The sequence below is a fragment of the Sitodiplosis mosellana genome, unplaced genomic scaffold, assembly GCF_009176505.1.
Source record: "Sitodiplosis mosellana isolate CC-2019 unplaced genomic scaffold, AAFC_SMos_1.0 Smas_scaffold_6197, whole genome shotgun sequence".
Taxonomy (NCBI): Eukaryota; Metazoa; Arthropoda; class Insecta; order Diptera; family Cecidomyiidae; genus Sitodiplosis; species Sitodiplosis mosellana.
Genome location: NW_022601438.1, coordinates 3745799 through 3764063, shown reverse-complemented (window position 1 = coordinate 3764063; position 18265 = coordinate 3745799). Strand labels below are relative to the sequence as shown.

The window sequence follows — 18265 nt, the reverse complement described above, 5'->3', positions numbered from 1 at the left end:
TTTTAATATTTTTATACCTACCTTTACCACGTTTTCTTCTTCGAATTTGCAATCACAATTTGCGGTTAAATACTTTAAAAAAATTCAACACACATCGCATCATATTTTTTGATAAAAGATACTCGTTATTTATTTAAAGAACATAATAATAAACTCTGCTAAACTTAATGCAACTTAGGATATCTAGTTATTTTTTTCATGTTCGGCTAAACTAAAATCTAACTAACGAAAATGATGTAAGATAGTGAAGAGTAGCGAGAAAAACACACAACTTGAGTACATCATTGAATGGTTTTTTTGTCGCAAAAAATCTTCGAATAACGTATATATGGTGGGCAAAAAAAAATCAACAGACAGAAATGGAGGCAAAGGTTTTAAGAATTTAGCGCTTGATAAATTGCTTGACGATGCTCTGCACTGATTCCGCAGAAATTCGAAAAGCAACATGGAACAACTGGAGGAGAAATGCACGTTATATTTATTGAATTAGAGAAATTTGTTAAGAATGAAACACCAACACCATTTGTTTTGTCTAAAAAAAAACACGCTCTCTACGGCAATGGGTGCATAAATATGCAAAGCAAATGAACTTTAGCTCATCAATTATCATTACAATAGTAAATCTAATTTTCATTTTGTTATTCTTTAAATGATACACAAATTTTAATTTCAACAAACGAAAGACGAAAAAAATAAATCATAGACGATGTTGATATTGCACGAATTTCTACATATAAAAGCTAAGCAATTAAAAAACGAGCATGGCGTTCTAACTAATCATAAATTTGCTCCATAAATAATATAATAGTGTTTAAATTTACACAGTACAGTATTTGCGTTTTGTTTTGACCGGGCCAACTGAATCCGGGTGTTGCCAGTTTGGGTGTCTTGCTCGACGGCAACCCGGTGCGCGCCTGATTACATTTCATTCAAATGCTAAAGCGTTTTAGCTTTCATTTTGCGTAAATATGTTGTGTCAGTGTGTTTGATTAAAATCAACATTTATTAAAGCATAATAAAGCGGTGTAAATGTGTGTAATAAATTGAAATTCAATAGAAGTAAGATGAAATTGTTGTTTCTTTTTTCTTCATAAGTCTCCTGAACAATGAATAGTGTAATGTAATTCGATGTATTTAGAGAAAAGACATGGAGAGAGAGAGAGAGAGAGAGAGAGAGAGAAAGAGAGAAAGAAATATTGTACACACAAAAGAATAAGATGATGAGATTTGATTTGAACGTATTTGAAATGAAGATTCGTATTTAGTAGAGACCCGATGGAAGATCGCTCAATTTACTGCCACTCATGCCGCTCATACCGAAAGCCAATCGATTGGTTTTCATGCCACCCGAAAAGACGATCGCGCCGTCAACGGGTGATGGTGATTTGGTTCGCATGGAGAACGTTGTGTGCAGCGCCATATCACGCAGCGCCGCAAAATTATTCGGCGCTTTTGCAATGGCATTTTTCATTTCTTGTTTTCGTTCTGATGTTGTCATGATGATGTCAATCATTGAATCCAATCCACTGCTGCCATACGACTCAAGGCGTTCAATGCTTTTGCTAACGCGTCGCGCTTCGAGTGCGGCCGTTATATCTGGCTTGGGATACTTAGCGGGTGTGCTCATTTCAGTCATAAAAAATACACCGTTAAATTTTTGCGGTGTTTGTGCCGATTTTGGGATCAGACTTTGTTCGGACGATTTCATTTTCGTATAGTGACCGGGTGTGGTCATAAAAATATTATCCTTTTCACGGGCATCCATGATGACATTAAGCAGTTCACGATTTGTACTCGTTTGATTGATCAAATCTGGATTTTGTTCACCGTCTGCAATCACATCAGTTCGATAGCCACCGCCGTGCTGTCGACTATTTTCAATTTCCATATCGATATCGTCATAGTATGAGATTCTTGTTTCATTGTTTGCCATCATAACACCATAATCGGAATCCTCATATTCCGAACCGCCCGACAATAGATGCGATAGTGAACGTGACTTTTTCGGTGGTTGAGGTAGCAAATTCACCGGCACAATTTCCTTCTCCTTGTAATCAATGCTATGGAAATGGGATTTCGGATGATACGGTGGCAATGTCTCCGATGATTTGCTGCGTTCACTTTTCAAATCTTCAATCTCTTTTTCCGCATCGTGTACAATGTTCTCCAATTCTTCGATCACCTCTTCGATTGTTGCGTTCACATCATCATCTTTAGCACCACTATTACCATTATTATTTGTGTATTCATTCATTGTGTATTTTTTCGATGTGTTTTGCGGTAAAATCAATATTGGTTCCGGGCTCAACGATTGTCCCGTCTCTGAACTACTGATACCCTCGTCTTCATGCTCGGATGAACCATTTTTATTTATGTGCGGCAAAACCTGTCGTGGCAATGCAACTGGATGCTTTTCAAGACTCTTGTAACCATCATTGTGTTGGGCACCCTGCAATCGGAACACTTCACGTTGCAATTCGGCGCATCGCTCTTGCAAACGACGTTCCATCGTTGTTAAAACCGTTTTCTCTTCTTGTAATATCTGCAGCGTCGAACGAAATGGAAAAATCCACAACGGAACCAAGCAAAAACATGAAAAACGAAAAGAGTGTGGAAGAGAAAAAAAAAACATTTTAAGCCATTATTCATGCGACTATTTTTAGTTGATGCACAATTTAAAATGAAAAAAAAAAAACACATTTTCTAAATCAGTATACTCACTTGAACTCGTCGCTCGAGCACTGCCATTTGACCGCGAATCTTATCGCCCTCTCGATTTTGAACCATCAATTTATCTATGTCAATGTTGATGTCTTCGAAATATTTAATCTCTGCACGCAATTTATCATACCATGGCGAACTCGTCGAGATTAACTGCACCGATTACCGATGAAACGAGAATTAAAATGAGACGGGGGAAGAAAAAAAGAGAAGAAAACCAGCAATTTTAAGTTGAGCCGTATACATATGTGTGTCCGAGTCAGCGAGAGCGCACGCGCATTCACGCAATTCAAATCAAATAGACAAACAAAATGCGCGCGCACCAACAAAGGAATAACAATAATAATGATAATGCAAGAGTGAAGAAAAAATCGCATAAAATGCGACAGTGAAATAAAATATTCAATATGCGCGCACCTTTGACATATTCAGTGGATCAAAACCGGCTTGTTGCAGCTCAGCCTGTAAATATAATCGGCTTTGTACGCTGTCTGCACTTTCCAAAAACGTATTGATAAATTTCAATCCATAATACTGGAGTTCACCTGTGCCACCGCCACTGTTGAGCATGCCGGCTAAGAGACGAAAACGAACCGGTTCACCGCATCGCAAGCGCAACGTTGATAATGCCTCCGACACCGATGTATGGCCATTGTAAACACCCTTTTGTGAGCTATGAACTCCGGCTGCATGCTTATCACAGGCCGTTGTAAGAAGTTGCAGCGCAAGAATCCGCGAACGAATACCTTGACCCGTTGCACTTGCCGCCAGAGGCATTAAACCGATCGGTGATGTGCCGATTCGAATGCGCGCTTCTGGACTTCGCAAACAGCATAAATTCAAGCATTGCCTGCCAAATAGAACAACAACAACAACAAAAAACCAAAATAACATTAAAATCAAAACAATACCCAACCACACCACCATTGATGATGCTAATCTCTGAGTCTGTACTCTTTTTTTTATATTATTCTGTATCTCCTCTGCCTTAATTTCAATACAAAAGAATTGGAATATAATAAAATATCATTTATCGGATTATATATATACGACGTGTATACGTACAAGCAAGCCAATTCATCGAGAAGGGCTCGACGTTGATATGTTTGTGCATTCATTTTGCCCGTTGTATTCGTTTGGCCGATGCCATTCTGTTGGCTCAATTGAATCGATCGCAACACCTCAAGCAGCAACGAGACACCGTCCAGTGGAGCCGCTACGAATTCCTGTACAAAACTGTCAAACCAAATATAGCAAAAACGATATACGATTGTGATTAATTCGCTTGAAATTGTTCGCATAGGCATAGAAAAAAAAGAAAATGAGAAAAAATGCAGAAGGAAAAAAAAATGAGGCGCAGCATTAGGTTGATTTGACATTGAAGTTTTATCCACATTCGTTTTCCAAGTGATTATACGATACGTGCGCGGCAAATCGGTTTTTATGTGTGCAAAAGGTCTTAATCCGTGTGAGCCACGACCGACTGGGTCGAGAGATTCAAGAGTTTTTGAGAGACACAGGGAGAGACAATAAGTGTCAAATCTAGATTAAAATTTATTGGTTTAGCACACCAGTTACGTATTATATGTGTGCACAGGCATCCACACAACCAGATTGGTCGGTGGAAGGCATGGGTAATAAATCTTTGCCTCAATTCGAAATACAATATAATAATAACAACATCCAATCAATTTCGCCTTTTACGGTCGCGCGAGCGCGTTATAATTTTATATAATGATCGATGTTTAGGAAAAAGCGTTTCGAATTCCATAATTTATAATAATATGCAAAGCATCCACCACCCGAGAGATTGTGAGGTGAAGCAAAATTGAACTACAATGCTTGCGCTTCGTTGTAGTCGTCGTCGTCACCGTTGTCGTGGTCGTACAAAAACCAGCGCCAAGAAATGCAAATTGCGCGCTTTGACCTAGAAATGGCAAACCATTCGTTCGTCAGGCGTTTTATTAATAATTTTGTTGTGTTTTTTTATTATTATATTATTATAGATGAATCGATTACCAATTCTCGTTTCAATTTTTTTTTCCTTCTTTCATTCGCTTCGAAATGCTAAATTAATATGGCATTTGACTTTATGATTGATCATTTTTCTGCGTTTGAAATGGATTCGGTGCCAATTGAGGCGTAACATGAATGATTTTGCGTTGATAGTGTAGAAGAGAAAAAAAACGCAACAACAACAACAACAATAGGCTTACCTTGGAAACGATGCACGTAGATCAGCACGCAATTTCGTTAATAAATCTGTAATTGAACCGAATTGCTTCAAAGACATCTCACATTCTTCGTCGGGAAGCGGCTGAATTGGATTCCTAATTCAGATATAACATTGATTCATTAGGGTAATTTGTGATTTCATCTTCTATTTTCTCTCAATTTCATTCCGTACAATCATTTCGCATTTATTTGTGTTTGATTGAAGGAGAGAAATCGCAGAAATTGTCGCTGTAATTGAACTCACTTGAATGCTGAATGCTTGGCCGGCAATGTGGCAGCTCTTGAATTTGGCTTCTCTTCGGATGTATCGTAAATGGATTTTGGTTCGCCATTTGTTGTTCCGCTGGTGCGTCTTCCGAATTTCTTCAGCGAAACGATATAATCTTCAGCATTGTAAACGGGCGGTCGTTGATTTTCCTACACAAAAGCAGAGAAGACAAACATAAAACAAGTTGCGATTAACAACACAATGTGAAATATATCGGAAATTGCTTGATTGTTAATGTGATTTAACTGATAGCATTTTGTCGAACCATTGTCGCGCGTGCGCGCGCCTTATTTTTTTCGCTTCGTTGAAAACGAAAGTCGGTTTCCTTCTAAATCACTCATTTGCTGAAATTGACACCGTTTCAACACAGTGAAGTATGAGAATTTTGCATGTCCGTCCGTCCGTCCATTTTTGCCCGTCCGTCCATCCGTTCAGAACCTTCTGAATTTAGTTGTCCATCCGTCCGTCCGTTCAGAACCCTGTTAATTTAGTTGTCCGTCCAGGGCTCTTGAAAATTTTTTTGTCCGTCCGTCCGTCCGTTCAGACCCGCTAAAAATTTTCTTGTCCGTCCGTCCGTCCGTTCAGAGCCCCCAAAAATTTTTCTCGTCTGTCCGTCCGTCCGTTCAGGACCCTCAGAAATTTTCTTGTCCGTCCGTCCGTCCGACCGGAGCTGAACGGACGGACGGACGGACAAGAAAATTTTTAGCGGCTCTGAACGGACGGACGGACGGACAAAAAAAGTTTCAAGAGCCCTGGACGGACGGACGGACGGACAAGGTGCCTATCCGTTGACACCTTTACGTATAGATGCCGTTAGAGCATTCATCGCTGAATATTTTCCATTTGCAGCGCAGTTTGTTGCACCGTTTATTCAATGTAATACAATGAACGAACTAGAATTGGTTTCGTTTGCATATACATACATATGCGGATGGTTGTTTTTTTGTGTGTTTCGCATAAATCACCAACAAAATGTGATCATTGTTGGAATGCGTGTACGAGTAGAAAAAAAATCCAGCAACAACACAGCGATCGTACTTTAACACTCTTTTCAATTATATAATGTAATTATACGTTCGCTGCGACGTCCATGAAAGTCATTTACATGCGTTTATATCATTTTGTTGTTGTTGTTGCTGTTGTTGCTATTTATCAACAATATTTGCATATTGTTTTCCGTTTTGACCGAAAAAACAGGAAATATTTTCTTGGAGAAATTTGTTTAACTTTTCGTTTTTTTCAAGCCATTTTATGCAAATGGAATTACTTTGTTTTGTTTCGTTTAATTTTTTGGGAATTTGTGTGCGGGCGCACGGGCAACTAATCTTCATTTCAACTCAGAAATGCCTTTCATCGAACAATGTCACGATCTGTGGCTTTTCAAAAACATTGAGATCAGTGGACTTTTAACGGATCATTCACGATATGATTCTGTGTGGTAATTAAGAAGTAACTGCACTTGTTCCTAGGTGATAACAACACCTCGGTTCTCAAAGAAGAGGAAAAAGAAGCAACAGCAGCAGCAGAAAAAAACAAGAAGCGCAATGACCGAAAGATCACAAAAATTACACACTTGCCGTTGTTGATCGCAGTGACCACCATTAACGGTGGTTTTCTGCACTGAAACGTGCATTTAAATCGTTTACCGCTTGAATTTGCCATTGCATGTATAATTTACACGTTTATTGTGTTGCTGGGTTCAGGTTCATGTTGGCAATAATATGTTGTGTGTGGCGGTGTGTGCAACATTTTTCATTGCAAATTGGCCTGGCATTTTGCATTTCATAGATTTGCAGACTGCAATCGCATAAAAGCATCAACACTCACATTTCGGCCAACGTTTTTTTCGAGAGCAATAATGGCAACGAAAACGACAAATAATGCAAAAAACTGGGCATGAGTAGCAAAACCAAAACAAGAAGAAAAAAACACTTCGATGCGCACAATATTTTTCAATGAAAACCACATTTTTTTCAAATTCAATTTTTTCCGTTTGAAATTCGAATCAAGCGTTTCGAATATCATTCGGATGTAATGATTAATGCTTCGTTTTTTGCTGCTTCTATTGTTGTTATTGTTGTTGAACAAATTTTTTTTGTTGCTCGAAATTCATTCAGAGTTTTCCGATATTAATTGCTTGCTTTCGATTTTTCTTCGCACTATTTGTTACATGAAGCGTTCAGTGAAAATTCAATCTCATTTGAATGGTTTTTTTTTTCCACCGCCAATATTCTTCTTCTCTATCTTCGTTTATTTCTCTTGCGCCTGCTTTTTCATTGTTTGCAAAAGCATTTCGTCTTTTTCTTACTTCTGTCCGCTTGGATTCCATGTGAGCTGCTCAATTAATTCATAGCACTGCGATTGCTAAATTAAATCCCCCAAAGAGATCAAATGTGATCAATAACAATAATAATGATGTTTGCGGCTTGTTAGCACATATCGATCGGTTTCAATTGAAAAATGTAACTGCGGAACGCACAAATCAATTAAACATGAAATGAATCGGTGTGTATCATTTTAATGTAGCCACATTTTGTAGCTCGTATGATCATGATGGATATCATACGGTAGAAGCTATGATTTTTTTTTGTTATATTGACATTCCAGTGGTGATAAAGACTATTTCGGTCGGGTTTTTGTTTTTCAAATATTTTCGGTTTCATTTTGTTTGATAGACCAAATTTTGAGGTGCGAATTTTCTATAGACAAATTTTTGTTTCATGTTTTTGAACGCATATGATTTCGAAGGATTGAATTCCACGTCAAACCAATACTCATTCAATCAGAAGAATATTATATTCTGAGAATTTTTCCACTTTAATTTTTTTTTTCATTCTAGGAATTTTTCTCATCGATACCCCATCTACGATTTCTGATGTGCAATGTCATTCAAATCAAAATCGCATCAGTTCTCGGTCAAATTAATTGAAAATGAACGAATCCAAGTCATTTTGACACAGATATTTCTGTGCGATGTTTTTCTTTATTTGTTTCATTTTTGTTTTATTCTACGCTTCGATTGATATATAAATCATTGAGCGCGTGTACAATCGAGTAGATATATACGTATTAGCGATGTTCGTGCAAGCACTCAACCACAATCAAGTTCAACCTAGTGCTGTTGTTTTTCTGTTTTTTCTTCTTCTTCTTTTCATCTCTTGTTTTTTTTCTCTGTCTATTTTTGCGATAATCAGCGTCTAACACAGTTCTGTTGCTGGTGTTGCTTTTTTCATTTTGTTTTGTATTTTTACATTTTTTTTTTTTGAAGACGTGTGAAAATCAAAAACGTTTGGCTTTGGCTACGACCGCAACCAACGCTATCGCATATCAATGACGAGAACACTATAGTGATAGCTTTGAAACCAAATTGATAGATTTTAATTTGCAGCAAATGTTTTCATGAGCGCGCGCGCGCATGCACATTGCACACACACATACATCGAATGCTGGTCCAAAAGAGATGTAATTTATTATTATGATGATACCTTTGGTGGAGCATTTGTTGGCCAACCCACTAATATTTCGGTGGAGATTTTCTGCGAACCAGAACTGGTTTGTGTGCCCATCGGCGATTTTCCCGTGCTCGGTGCCATTTGATATCCGATGAATGAAATTTCACTGCAAAGAAACCAAGATAGAATTTTGATATTATTATTTGGGTTGTTTTTCAATTGGACTGTGAATTTTAAATTTATTCTAATTCATGTGAATCGCATCGTCAATTTATCTAATCGAAATGCAAATCGTGAAATCAAAGTAATTTTCGCTAATTTGTTTAACTAAGAGAATGCCTACAATTTGACCACTTTGACTCATCCAGAGTCATGAGAGAAAATATCAACCGCAGAGAGAGAGAGAGAGAGAGGCGCACATTTGACCAAGTTGTTCGAATGCTTTTTTTTCTCATGTTCTAAATCTCAACCATGAATCCCGGTCAATTGTGTGCTGGCCAATTTGAAGAGAAGCGCGCGCGTTTGCAACCGCGCTCACCTCTTATATCAACATTACAAAACATAAACTCATGAAATATTGTTGTTATTTCGCTTTTGTTATGGCTCTTTTTTTATTATATCTCTTCAAATTTGTGATCTAGAGAGAAATTTTTCGCTGCAAGACTAGAATACAGCGAAGGCATGCAAAAAAGCAGCACACAGACGAAAGATAATTTTATTAGCTCTGAATAAATAAATGTTTCGTTTTCCGTTCATTATTTTCGTTGTTTCTTTTCAGAGGGCTTTTTTGTGTGTGTGTATAATGTTATATTGTTTTTATTGCTGGAGTGCGTTCCACATCTGAATTGGAAAATCGAAAGTCTATATTGAATGGACAAAAGATTTGTTTCGGCAAGCAAACGCGCTTCCAAACATCTGATTTCGATGTGAATGCTGAAAAGAAAACGAGTAACAATAAGACTGTTTCTAACAACAACTTATTAGAGATTCGTTGTCATTGCCGTTATATTTTCGCTGCTTAGTTTGAAATATTCTTTATTGTGTGTTGGGCCGATTGAACATACACAAAATCTGCACGAGATTGAGCAAGATAGAAGCAATCATTTTGGACAATGGTTGTTTTGTGTGCCGATGTTGTACAATCGTCATCACAACAAACACATTTGCCATTCTATTTGAATTTGCTGTGCTTTAATTTTCCTCTCTCATTCAAACTCCACACAATTGCAATTTTATTGCTTCGGGCCTTTTCATTATTCTTTTCTCGCTATGAGGAAAAGTAGATGTTTTCTCGTTTGAAGATGAATCTTGCGGTATCATCAAAATGATGGTGTTTTAGTTGTGAATATTCTTTGTGTGCGGAAAGCATTTTTGTTTGAATTCAGAGAATGGCTGAAATTATAGTGATTCGTTGTCGACATAATCACTCGGCTTTTTTTCTCATTTCCGGATTTTGGTGACTCTATTTCGACCGCAAAGAAGACAACGGTGAAGTTGAAGAAAAAAAAAGAAGAAATAATTGCAGCCTTTGTCGGCATTTGAAATTGGATTTAAAGTGAAACTGCGTTGAAATTCACAGATTTGCCAAGATAAATCTTAGAAAATGGCGCTTTTCACTGTTTTAATTTCAGATTTAAATCATAATTCGTGAGCATTAATTATATTTTGATGGTTTTAAAATGGAAAATAGTGGTTGGAAGCTCGCGCGTCGGCCGACTAAAGATCTTTTGAATTGTTTAATTAAAACGTTGAGGCAAATTGCACAAAAGAGCTAATTTCAGGTGTCAAAATATATAATTAAATGACCGTTCAGCGGTACAAAGATATGGGCAACAACAAAAGAATTTCCATATTTTTCCTTTTATTCGTCTCCTGAAGTGCCATTCATTCATTAAAAAGTTTCAAAATGAATTGTGATCATAATCGTTCGGATGAATTCGGATTCAAAATCAATCTTAGGGTAAACAGCATCAGAAGAAGGGAAAATATGGTCTAAGAATCGGTTGAATTTTTCATCTGTGGTTCAATTCAGATTGAGTGAAAGAAGAGTCTTTACTACCGTCGCCGCTAAGGCAAAGGTAGCGAAAGTGAATCTCGTACGACACGAGATCGTGCCACGAATTCAATTTCCATCTGACAAGCGTTTCCATTAATTTCCAGAGTCTCAAAGCCGATAATAATCGTGAAACTCCTTTTGTTTACATTGCTTGTATGAAGTAAGACCGGGTGAAGTGTCGATCGGATTAAGAGTCACACACAGTCGCTTCTGTTTTGCACTCTGCGTAGCCGCGCACAAGCCACCAATCCGATAAAATTCGCTGAATCATTTGAAAAATTACTCTCTGCACTCTCAATTTTAATTAGCAAAACTGTTTATTAAATTTATTGTTTGAGAGCGGCAAGTGCGCCAGACACGATCCGAATTGTATTGCGTTCAACAATTTTAATGCCGACTTGGTGAAGTAAACAACAACAACAACAACAACAACAGCGAAATAAAAATACTCTAACACATTTTCCAAACGTTACAACTGCGATCGAAATGTGCGCAATTTTCTTTTCGTTTCGATAAATAATGAAAGCGGTTTGGCTAAGTGAGTGAATGCTGCTGGGTGATTTTCACGTGCCGGTTCAATTGTTGCTTGCCGCGCTTCATCAGAGTTCGGCGCGTATGGGTATGTGATTAGCAGTTGTCAGGCGGTGACGGCGACCTGGAAGCCACAACAACACTCAACATGAAAAACGATAGTGAAATATTTGGTGTACGTACGCGTTGGGTGCGGTAACAGTTGAAAATGAAATCAAACCACCTGAAGTTGAGTCGCACAAGCTTGACATGGCTTTAAACATCACATTGAAAGAAATAATAAAAGAAAACCGTCTCAATTGCTCGCAATGTTAATATTTTACGTGCAACTCACACACGTACCCGCAATAAAAATAAGAGTATTCGTTTTCGTTTTCGACGGAACGAAATGAACGAAGAAACAAAATTGTAATACAAAGTAAATAATAATACGCTTTGGCAGTGCAGTCAAAAGGGATATGTCGGTACAGTTAATTAAAATAGTTCATATTTATTTAGCTGCCTTTTTCTCGCTCTCTATCTCTTTCTTTCTAATAACTTGTTCTTAAGTCATTAACCCGACAAAAATAATTACAATGGAAATACGAAATGGAATGAAAAGTGAAAGAAGAAAAAATCGACGGCTTAAACAAAACAAATGAAATGCACACACAAAAGACACACAGTCGTCGTAATAGCAGCTAGCTAGCAAGCAAACAGGCAACGTATTGAGCAACAAGTTGATCGATTTACACCTCTTAGTGAAGAAAATTAGAAAGAATTTAAATGATATGCCAGGTATTTCTCTTTCTTTTCTTTTCTTTTCCGAAGCGCTTAAGTGTTTCTTTTCCCAGAGCAATCGCTCTCGCGCATAATTTCCACACGCACTCTTGCAGCGATGGGAGGGTGAGCGCAAGCACACTCGCAATCGCTCGCAAACACCGATCATTCGTTTGTGAATTGATCGAAGAATCTATTAAAGATCGATAGGAAAGGAATTTTGTGGCGTGTTCTGAAGAAAAACATAGAGAGAGAGAGAGAGAGAGAAACGTTCCGTTCGATTGTAACCGGTCCAGGATGGTTGACAATTAGAATATTCCGCTGTTCGATCGATCGATCGATTGTTCGTGCTGACAATTATTGATCCCGTTCGCGGGAAGTACATCATCATTCATAATTATCGCACATCACCGATTCGGCATAGCAAAGTGTCTCTTGTGCGCACATTCAAACCCATTTCAACAAAAACACCATTTTCAACCGTTGCCAAGCGCGATTGCGCTGAGGATTTGTGTGTGTGTGTGTGTGTGCGTACGTGATTAGTTGAAAAGTGTTCGTTACATGTGCACTAAAGCGCTGAAGGTTATTGAACGTCAAACATAAAGGTTCTATGCATTTCTTGATCATCCAATGTTTCCCATTTCAACGATGAATGCCTTGCAAACACGCAAACAATCCTGCAAAACGAACATTATTTCTGTGCTCTTTTTTTTTGTTCAAGCAACCGACGACAACCGGCGACTGAGTGAGGTGTGCTGAGCGAAAGAGCAAACGAGACACAAGAAGAGAAAAAATACAACAACAAAATTGATCCAATTACTTTCTAGAAAAAAAAAGGAAAAACAAAAAACAAACGCAAGAACTTAAAAAAACAATTCGCATCGTTGTAATAGAATTATTTCTGAATCGCATGAACGACCAGATTGGATCGCTATCATTTGACCGTACATAAAAAGTTACAACAAAATTGTAGCATTTTAAGCAGAGAAACAGAAAAAAGCGACATATAGCAGAGTCACCATTTGACCATTTCAATTCCATTTTCAAAATCAAGAAAATCTGGAAATCATGATAAATGTCTACAAATGGTTGAATCAACGAAAGAGAAAAAAAACACATACACAATACACAATACACACACACAGTGGCCACTTTAAAACTGAAACGGTTCTAATTTGTGAAAACAAGAACAACACATATGTTCGAGAGTGTGAAAAAAAAATCAACACTGAAATGAATGGAATAATTAGCTAAAAAAACCGGAGAGACAAAGAAAACAAAATTTTATTTTCGTGTTTGTCGCAACGGGCTCAAATTCACTGTCAAAAGAATGCGATTTTGACCAAAAACAATAGAATTGGTGAAATTCACACACACACACACACACACACACACACACACACACGAAATGAAAAGAAGAGACACGGTAAAAAGAGGGAAAGTTTTAATTCTCTCTAGCATGGACGAGAAATTCAGAAACAGAAGAAAGAAAAGAAAAACAGTGATGTTTTCGTGTTTGTCTGCCGTTGATTTGCTTCTTAATTCATTTTCCAGACATTGATTCTTTTGGTTTGATGCTTAGTCAAGCGGTGTACGCTGTTGTTGTGAACGCAAAAATGCAAACACATGTTAAGTGGATGAAACACGAAAAATCCGTCGAAAACAAACTCACTCACACACACCGACTCATCAGTTGATGGATTTGGCAAAAGAGTTTTGTCTTTTGCAAAAACAACAACATAAAAAAAACGATCAACAAGGGCAACAAAAACGCACCACGAAAACAAACGATATACACAAATATGAAGAGAGAGAGAAAGAAAAAACAGAATAGCTAATGAGTGCTAACTGAATCGTAACAGAAAGAAACGCCAACGAAAGAAACATAGACTGCATCAAGTACATTAAAATCGCCTTTTTCCTCACTCTCTCACACTCCATCATCATCATGATCTTCCCCATTTTTGCGCGTTCGGCTCTGTTTTTTTTCTTTCGCGCGCGGGCGCACAATTCTTTTTTTCGTTTTTTTCCCATTAATTGGTCACACTTTGTTGAACATAATCGCAAAACTAATTTAGTCAAAAACATATATACGAAAAAAAAAAAACGAGCGACGAGTGAGCAAACGAGAGAAAAATACATTCATGCAAATGTTGGACAAAGTCGAACGAACTCCCGAACAACAATTCATACATACAACCGCAACCATTTAGATCAACTAAGAAACACTTAGGTTTTTCATTGTGCGCTTCGTTTCAACCGATTCACGTAAGCACACGGTTTAAACCGTTTTTCACAGCAAATTTATGCGTCTAATTATATAGACGATTTGAGAAAAGCGAAGCGAAGAAAAAAACACACACTCATACGTATATCGTATGAGCAGCAATAGAGGCTATGAATATTCTTCAAAAGTCATGTTTGCGGTTTGTGTTTCATTCAATGAGAGAGTTATTTAGCGGCGGCAGTCACTACATTGGGCTTGGACACACGGTGGTTATTAGTGCATTAGTGAGACACACACACACACAGAGAGAGAGAGAGAGTGCGTGCATGAAAGGTTGTCATTGTATACACACATACAGGAAATCAGCCAAACATCCAGAGACATAGACCAAAGAAATGAAGATGAAATTGATCCCTCTGTCTGACTGAATTGCACCCAAGCAATCAACCATCAACGAATGCATAACACAAAATCCGTCACACAAAACCGAAGCACCGTTTCTCTGTTGCTCTCTATACACAAGTCTCAATCATTAATATGACCACGACGATGACTACTTTTTTTCCTCATATTTGCTTCCTTCATGTTATAAAATGGTTGTGTGTGTGATTACGTATGATAATTTCAGTTCATTTCATTATACAGACTCAATTATTACCTCTTTAAAAAGTATTCTTAGTAATATTCAGTTGAGCTAAATGCTCACATTAGAGAGATTATATCTGTAGCTTGAATCGATTCCGTTTTACATCATCAATCATGATTTCAATTAAATTTTGTTATTAGATTTCAATTGGCCGGCTGTAGAGTGTAACATTACGGTTTGACCCGACGACTTCGTCATCGTTCTTGTTTTGCCCGAGCAGCGGGCGGAGTGAAAATTGCCAACATCATTTAAAAACATTGGAAGAAAATTGGCATGAAAATAGGTAGAAAAAAGAACGAACGACGTTTCTTAATTGGGAGCATTTAGTGTGAAAATAGTTTAAAATTGCGGCCAATTTAAAACCAACGAAAAATTTCCGCAGCTCTTTAGTACATATGGCTCGACTCGGCATCGGGTGCGATCCAAATCGCGCGATTTAAATGTACCGACGAAGAGGAGAAAGAGAAAACCACGTGAAACTGTATCATTCAATGGGAAGAATGTTACACTTCTAACGGAATTAAGGATTACCTTTATACGCTATACAAATTGAGACGAAAAAAAACTACACACACACAAGCCACTAGCAAAACAGCAACAAAAACACAACAGATGTCGATGTTTTGCTTGCTGCTGCAGCAACAAATGAACGGGGCCGGACGTAAGAGATCGCGCTCACGCTCACCGCTAAATGTGTGAAAGAATGATAAAATGTTACATTTCTGGGTTTTTGCACGATTACATTGATGTTATCATCTAATAAAATCACCGTTTATTTAGACCTCTTTTTCTTTCGTTCGTTCGCTCTTTTTCGTCGTTACTTTTTTTTTTCATAAATCTTGGTTGATTGTTGCGGTCGCCATGTGACACGCTTCCCCTCTTTCCTCGTCCATGTTCGTTTACATTGCAAAATACAAATAATATGTAGAATACTTGGTAAGGTAATAATCAGCGTAGATAATCATGATCGATCTGCTGTGCACTGTAATTATTGTCTCTAATAATAATGTATGGTGTTCGATGTGTATGTTTTTTTCTTCTTCTTCTTATTCTTCTTCTTCTTCTTCGTTGTCTTGCCTCACACAAGCGCCCATCGCTTGCAAAAATTGTTTTTGTCGCGGTTTTGCACGGAAAACGGAACATTTTCATCCCGTCAAAACGTTCGGAATCTCTAGCGGCGGCGACTGCATACTGATCGAACATCATTTGGCCATTGCGCACAATTCACAGAGACTGCGAGACAGTGTTCTTTCGAAGACAGATCGAAAGGCACGAATATTGATACCGAAATAATAGGGGAACAAAGGAAGTGTAAAACCGATGAAAGAAAATGGCCAGCGAGAGAGAGAGAGAGAGAGTAGAGAGCGATGAGCCGAGTCTATGAGCGCACAAAGGCCGCTGAAATTTCTCATTAGCCAGGTACGCGATTGCACTGACAAAACGTATCTCTCTACCTTTTCTCTCGTATCTCTCATTCTCCGGTATGTATCTATCTCTATTCCGTTGGCTTTGATGGTATGGAACTGTGTATGCAGTGGTACCATACGTTGTGTGTAACGAAGCCGAGCGACAGAAATGAATTAAATGTATTCACCAACACCAAGCATTATAACGGTGTTTATTTTGCTCATATTTGAATGAAATAACAGCGAATCAAAGCTACAACGATGATAAAACAACAACAACCAACAGCAGAAGCAGCAGCAGCAGCAGCAGCAGCAGCAGTCACAGAAAGCCTTGCCTCAAAGACGACCGAATAAAATCGTTGCAGAAAAATATGTGTGGATGAGGAAACACAAACACTACAATGCGCGGCAGGGCAAATCAATTGAATGTTTCAACTTCTTGCTACATACACATGGCAATTTGTTCCTGACCAACGGAACTTACGCGCTCGCTCACTCTTGCGATTACAACTCGCGGTTTGTTTACATTGATTCATTTATTACGGCATTTTGCACACAAATTACATTCTTCCCATTTAATTTGCCCCGTGTATGCTCGGCTCTCTCTCTCTCCCTCTCTCGCTCTCGATGCCAACAAAATAATTAAGCACAGCAACAGAAACGAACGAACTAGCGCAAAAAAAAAATAGAAATAAATAATCATGTGCAATACTGCCAAAAGGCCTCGTCGAAATTGCTTAATCCCCAAAAGCGTTGAGCGTTTCGAAAGCAGTGAAAAAAAATTCGCTTGAGCAATTGGGACAAGCGAATTAAATTTTAGATCAATTCTGACATAGAAGTTCGCCAGCTCTTTTCTCCTTCTCTCAAGCGACATTCTTTCTAGGCAAATAATTGATCACATGAAGACAAAATCCACCTCAAATGGTTGTGCGAGGCGCATTTATTATGTAGCTTGAAAATTTAATTACTTTGGCTGCCCGCATCGATTGTTATTTACCAAGAAATATAAATACGCGCACGATCGAATTTATTGCCGACAGTACAGTACGAAATGATTGATTTCATTTGCTTTCTTTCATCAATTTTTAAATTTATCGATGCTTGTGTCGATCGTTTTTTTTCATTCCTCCTTTTCTTCTTCTTAGTCACAAGAACAAAAGCGCATTGACACATCCATTCTTGTTGTGGATTTATGCAGTTGGCAAGACGAAACCAAATGAAAAAAAAAAAATAGAATAAAAAATTGATGCTCTTGAAGCCGTCGCTTTTTATTTATGGCATACATAAATTGCTGGAAGCATTTTGATCCTTTGGCACACCTTTTTCCTCTCTAGCAGACATAGAGTTAAACCTACTACCTTCATATGCATAGGTAAATTACGTGGTTGAGCATGAGAACACATCGTGCGTATGGATATTTCGAGCAAAATGAGAAACGACAAAAAAAAATAATAAACGACGAAATGTGCTTACACCATGCGGTAATGAATAAAACGTGCGAGAGATCAATTCAATTGTTTTCGTTGCAATGCAAATGAGATGAATGCGAAGGGGTTTGATCTCTCATTTAAAATTCATAAATAAATTTTGTGTTTTCATTTTATTTTTTTTATTTTTTTCGCCTGCTTTTTGTGTGCATAAACGAGAACGCATCCGATGCAGGATTGATGCATATCAAATGGGACACAATGAAAGGAAGAAAAAGAAAAAGAAAAAGAAAACCCAACACGTACGAAAATGAGACAGAGTTGCACACTTTAATCATTTAATTAATGCAATTATTATAATGGATGTAGGTTCTTTGCATTACAGATGGGCGGACTATTTGATTAAGATTAATTAATCTTAATCAAACACCTAAAATTCGCGATGATTAATACGACCACTTAATCACTTAATCGCTATTAATCATGATTGAGTGATTGTGCAATTGATTAATTAATCATCGATGATGATTAAGTTGT

The 18265-nt window shown here is 37.8% G+C and overlaps 1 protein-coding gene across 3 annotated transcripts in view; it reads right to left on the bottom strand.

Moving 5' to 3' along the window:
• Positions 1-108: 108 nt before the first annotated feature.
• Positions 109-18265, bottom strand: part of LOC129577307 (uncharacterized) — a 41267-nt gene continuing 23110 nt past the window's right edge. For 2 of the 3 annotated variants that reach the window (XM_055464096.1, XM_055464097.1), the window contains 7 exons: positions 8710-8842; positions 5201-5373; positions 4938-5051; positions 3787-3957; positions 3139-3571; positions 2722-2874; positions 574-2542 (listed from right to left, as the gene is read on the bottom strand). In XM_055464096.1, the coding sequence (XP_055320071.1) occupies positions 1262-2542; positions 2722-2874; positions 3139-3571; positions 3787-3957; positions 4938-5051; positions 5201-5373; positions 8710-8842 (2458 nt within the window). In that variant the 3' untranslated portion in view covers positions 574-1261. Of the gene's footprint in view, positions 2543-2721; positions 2875-3138; positions 3572-3786; positions 3958-4937; positions 5052-5200; positions 5374-8709; positions 8843-18265 lie in introns of all 3 variants that reach the window. The other variant, XM_055464095.1, reaches the window with a different exon arrangement.